Source organism: Pteropus medius, unplaced genomic scaffold (genome assembly GCF_902729225.1).
Source record: "Pteropus medius unplaced genomic scaffold, Ma_sr-lr_union100, whole genome shotgun sequence".
Classification (NCBI taxonomy): domain Eukaryota; kingdom Metazoa; phylum Chordata; class Mammalia; order Chiroptera; family Pteropodidae; genus Pteropus; species Pteropus medius.
The window spans coordinates 10694461-10699561 of NW_024349799.1; the positions used below are offsets into that span (position 1 = coordinate 10694461).

The 5101-nt window shown below is 35.6% G+C and overlaps 1 protein-coding gene across 2 annotated transcripts in view; it reads left to right on the forward strand.

The window, feature by feature from the left end:
* Positions 1–5101, forward strand: part of MYO1D (myosin ID) — a 291298-nt gene that overhangs the window by 108151 nt on the left and 178046 nt on the right. For both annotated transcript variants that reach the window (XM_039885992.1, XM_039885991.1), the window contains exon 14: positions 3003–3135. In XM_039885992.1, the coding sequence (XP_039741926.1) occupies positions 3003–3135 (133 nt within the window). The remainder of the gene's footprint in view (positions 1–3002; positions 3136–5101) is intronic.

Consider the following 5101-nt stretch of genomic DNA (forward strand, 5'->3'; position numbering starts at 1 on the left):
GATTGAAATGGGCTCAAGAGGATAAAGAAAATGAGAATGTGGAGATACTGTGTTTAAACAGTTCTTTCAAGAAGTTTTGCTATAAAATGCCTCACCTCTGTGGATGTCGAAGGCACCAAGAATGATGATGGAGCTATCATCCCTAGGAAGTTAGAGACATCGGGATGTGAGACGGGATCCAAGTAGGAGCTGGTCATGGAGAAAAGGGACTTTCAGAAAGCAGTTCAATGCTTGATTTATCAGATAAGGTGCACCCATTTTAAGGGACAACGACAGAGTGTGACATTGCTCTGTGTAGGAAATATCAAAAACTCAAATTAGAAAAATGGCCTCAGTTGCCTGGTGGCAAGGTCAGGGTGTGTTGCCAGGGGAAGGCAGCCAGACCGTGTACCAAAAAGGCTGCCCAAAGCAGCATTCATTACCTTCGTGACTTTGTCATGGCCCAGAGGTTCAGCTCACTGAGAACAGGTCCACCTTCCAGAGGTAGATTTACGTAACCCCAGGCTCACTGGACCAGTGTTGAAACAAAGCAGCCTGTGGATTTATTTCTAGAGAAAAATCTAACAGTCACATGGAATGAAATACTTGCATTGGTATGACAATCTGTTTTTTTTTCCTGTTGGAAAACCTATTTGGGAAGTCAATAACAGTGAGAATTCTAGTTTATTAATTGACAGTGAAAAATATTACCTATAGAATTTAGAATGCTTAATTGCTTGGTAAGCATGGATTCAGAACAAAGGAACTTAGATAAATTCAACAATTAAAGGCATCAGGCTAAGATGAGTCCATTTCACAATAGGCATAGTCTTACCAAAGGTGTAAAAGGTTAACTTACTGTACATATTTCCATAATAAGAAAAGCCTTGCCAGTCGGGTGGTAAGTCTTGAAATTATATTGGCTAAAACCATCCTCTAAAATGGTATTTGGATAAGCTACCTTTACCTCTGGACACTTTTAGTGCTTCCATGGCTAAATTGCCTTCCAAAATTTCAGTCCTCTCTTTCTTTGTATATGTTAAAGAGTAATCTTTGGATCTCTAGTTCTGTAGACCTTGAGAGTACACCTGGGTGTATGCATGCACATGCGTGTTTGTGTTCGTGCATGTGTGTGTGTGTGTGTGTGTGCGTGTGTGCATGTGTGTGCATGTGCATGCGTGTGTGTGAACAAAAGCGGAGGAGCAAGCAGGCAGCCACCAGATGCAGACTTGGATTGTTACTACTCTCATGTTAGCCAGATAAGTTCTGCCTTATCTAATATACATACTGGGTTTCTGGATAAATAACCTTCCCCTTTAAGAAAAATGTTCTTTTAAATATTTGAAAACTATTTTGTTGACATTACATTCATGACTTACTGGCCTCAAAGTTCTTTCTCTTTAAAATGATCGTATGTGTCACAGAGTTTTGGTTCATTATGTATCAATTCCACTGTTTAATAGAATCATCATCAACATCATCATCATCTTATTTCCTTCATTTTTAACATCCCTCCACCTCCATTTACAAGATAGTATGCAAAAATAGTCTCTAAATATGGCCACCAGTGATAAGGTGGTATTTGGGGTAGAAATTGCATAGACCCAAAGTCAGTGATCTTCAATCTTTACATGCATCAGAATTTTCAAAGTACAGTGCTCTGCTTTTTGGAAATTTTATTCAGTAGGTGTGAGGAAGGCATCCAGTCTTTATGTACACTAAAGGCTGAGAACCATTGCCTTGAATTCTCTCTCTGCTAAAGATTAGAATGGAAAAGTTAGGGAAAAACAATATACATTTATGTGGTTATTTTTATTGATATGTGTGTCATCGGGAAATTATGGAGTAAGACTATAGAGTAATAAAACTGGGTCCATAGGTCATAGTATTAATTTGTAGCTACGTTTTTTTTTTTATAGCCACTTTTGATAGTAGTTGGCACTACTTACTAGCAGTGGTGGGGTTGGGAGTGTTGCTCTGTCTTCTCTCAAAGACCCGATCAATCTTCACCTCACCGTTTATCTTCTTTGCTCTTTTGTCATTCATTCTGGAATTTTGAGATTCTATGTAAAGAAATTTACTAAGTATTTGTGAAACCAACTCAGTTTTCTCAATTTTATACTAGGGGAAGAAATGATGGCAGTAGTAAACACAATTAACAAACAATGTCCATATTAAGTCTTTTGTCAACTCTCAATTTAAAAAAAAAATTAAAAATCTGACAGAAGAAATTTTCAGGAAGCAAGCAATATTTCAAGTTCTAAGTACTTTAAAATCAAAAGCTCCCAAAATGAAACAAGAAGAAAATCAGAATTGAAACCACCACCCAGGTTTTTAAAAATATCTTACAAAGCCAAATAATGAACATATAATTTTTAGCATGAAAACTGGCCTGAAGTACACTTTAAGAATTAGATTGTAACGGTCTTAGTTTCACATCAGTAAAATATTGTAACTGCCAATGTTACCTATAAATGTGTTCATAAATTCAACTGCAGTCAAGGGATTTACTAGAAGACAGTGTAAAAACGGTTATTTTATATTTCCATCTGTATGCTTAGAAAGACCTGGCTTTTTGTAGTGTAACCTATTCTGTACGAATATTTGTTCAGTCAAAAGATACTTTCACTTTCACATTTTCTGCCATAACATTCAGCATTGTTTTCCCACTAGCTGTTTGTCCTCATTCTTATAACTACCACCCAAAACCATTTTGTTTCATGTATTTATTGTAAGAGCCATGTTAACCATTTGAGGGTCCTAGGTCATAATAATATGGATGTCACTTTAAAGAAGTTTAAAGAATTTTTTAAATGTAATATAGTTTGGACACATTTTCTCTGTCTCTGATGTAGTATCTGTCTTTACACTTTTAGCAGAATTTTCTGGGTGGAATCACTTTTCCAGTTAGGCCTGGTGAGTTCAGTTGTGCCTCCCAGGATACAGTTCAGCAGGATTGCTTAGCAATTCTTTTTCAGCTTATTTGAATGTAATATTTGAATTGCTCTTTCTGTGCTTTTCAGTTCAAATCCTGTGCTGAAGAATATGTGGCCCGAAGGCAAGCTGAGCATTACTGAGGTGACCAAGCGGCCTCTGACGGCCGCCACCTTATTTAAGAACTCTATGATTGCTTTAGTAGACAACCTTGCATCAAAGGTAATTATTTTCTTTTCTAAATATCCATGTTAATTCATAAATTCCCTCTTGGTATATGTTATAGAGAATGTATGTATGATTTGCTATTTAGATAATTATAGTAAATCAAATTGAAGAATATATATTTAAAGTGAATGTTATAATAGAATTTTTATTCTGCCCCCCACCTTTTTTTTTTAACATGACTGGGTGGAACAGTTGTCTGTGTCCCAGATGAAGTGTTTTTCTTAAATTTGGGCTTTTTATCCTAGCGTTGTTATCAAAGGAAACATCTTAGTGATATCTTTAAAATATATATAAAATGTGTGTGTGTGTGCATACCTACATATTTAACTATAAAGTATAGCATGTGCCTGACAAAAACGAACTTCAGCCTGTGCTAAAGGTAAAGCCTGGCTTTAAAAATACCATGAATTAAATTGTAATACAGCATCCATATATTGTATCTGAATACAAAATGACCAGCTAGAGTTTTAAGAGGAAGTTTAATATTTAAGAATTGTCCTTAGGCTACTTGAAAAATTGAAATAAAAAGGTGTATTATTGACAATTATTTCTGCTTTTTATTGCTCCTTTGAAATCCAATACTGTTTGATAACTTTAGTCTGTTTTTTTTTTTTCTTAAAGAACAGATTTCTACTCTTAACTGCTGCTGCTGACAACTTTGATAAATTACATAGCATTCTGAAACTCATTATTTTTAGTTTCTTCATTTTTATCTTTCTCTTCTGGTGCTTTTCCTGTGTATTTTCTTTTTTATGGTTATCTTTTTTTTTTTTTTTTTTTTTTTAAATCAACTTCCTCACTAAGAATTAAATCTATACTGTTTCTGGTTACTTCACTGTGGATGAATTTGGTAAATGCCACAAGAAGACATCTGCTTAGTAGCTTTCTGTTTCTTTTCATCAAGATTCTTTGGCCCCAAGTAACAACAAATAAGCACAATTTGTTGGTTGGTGTAATTAAACCTCCAGAAAGGAAGGGGTAACAACACCCGAACCGAAAGAATTCATTAGAACTCTTCCTCTTGCTTCTCATCTTTTCTCTGCTTGTCAGCTTTAGCCTGCCTCGTCTAGCAAGAAGGAATGTGAACCTAGAAGGAAGGCATGTGACACAAGAAATAGAGTTGAACACAGAGTATATTAACTTTATTTAATTAACTAGAAAAGAATCACTTCTCTAAAATTGGTAGTTAAATGTGCATTTTTTAGAAATAAAAATTCTAGAACCATGTATAATTTCTGTATTAGGGATTGCATACAGACACTAATAAAGGAAACTCCCAAATCAGTAGCTTAAACAGAAGGAAGTATCACAGGACTAGTATAACAGCTCTACAGTTATTAGGGACTCAGGTACCTTCTGCCTTTCTGCTTTACCATCCTAGTGCTTGGCTTCCATTTTCCTGGTCCAAGATGGCAGCTGGCGTTCCTTTTCTTTTAAAGAGATCCCTTGGAAATCTCTCACACAGCACTTCAGCTACATCTCATTTGCTATACTTAGATGCCAGAGAAGTTGGGAAGTACGTTTTCATTCTGTTCAGCAGTGTACCCAGATAAAAATAAATACTCTGTTTCAAAGTAGGAAAAATATACTGGATATGTGGTAGGCAAATAGCCTAGTAGTCTCCGCTACAGCTTTCCAATCTCTGTACTTACAGAGGTGGGAGAATGAGGGAGAGAGCAGGGATAAGCAAAAGAATATAGACAATTTATCGGTCCTATAGAAGGCAGGAAGATGGGTGGGGCAGAAACAAAGAAAAAATGTTAATTACTTTTAGAAAGTACATAATAATGTAATAGAAATAAATCTAAATAATTGGTACTCACCATAAATGTATTGACTAAATAGACTAGATAGGTGGGAAATCCAGATATATGCTGCGTATAGGAGATACCTAATTAACACTAGGCAGAAAAAAAATTATAAACAAAGAGGTAAAGACATATCAAGCTCCTCCCCCCCC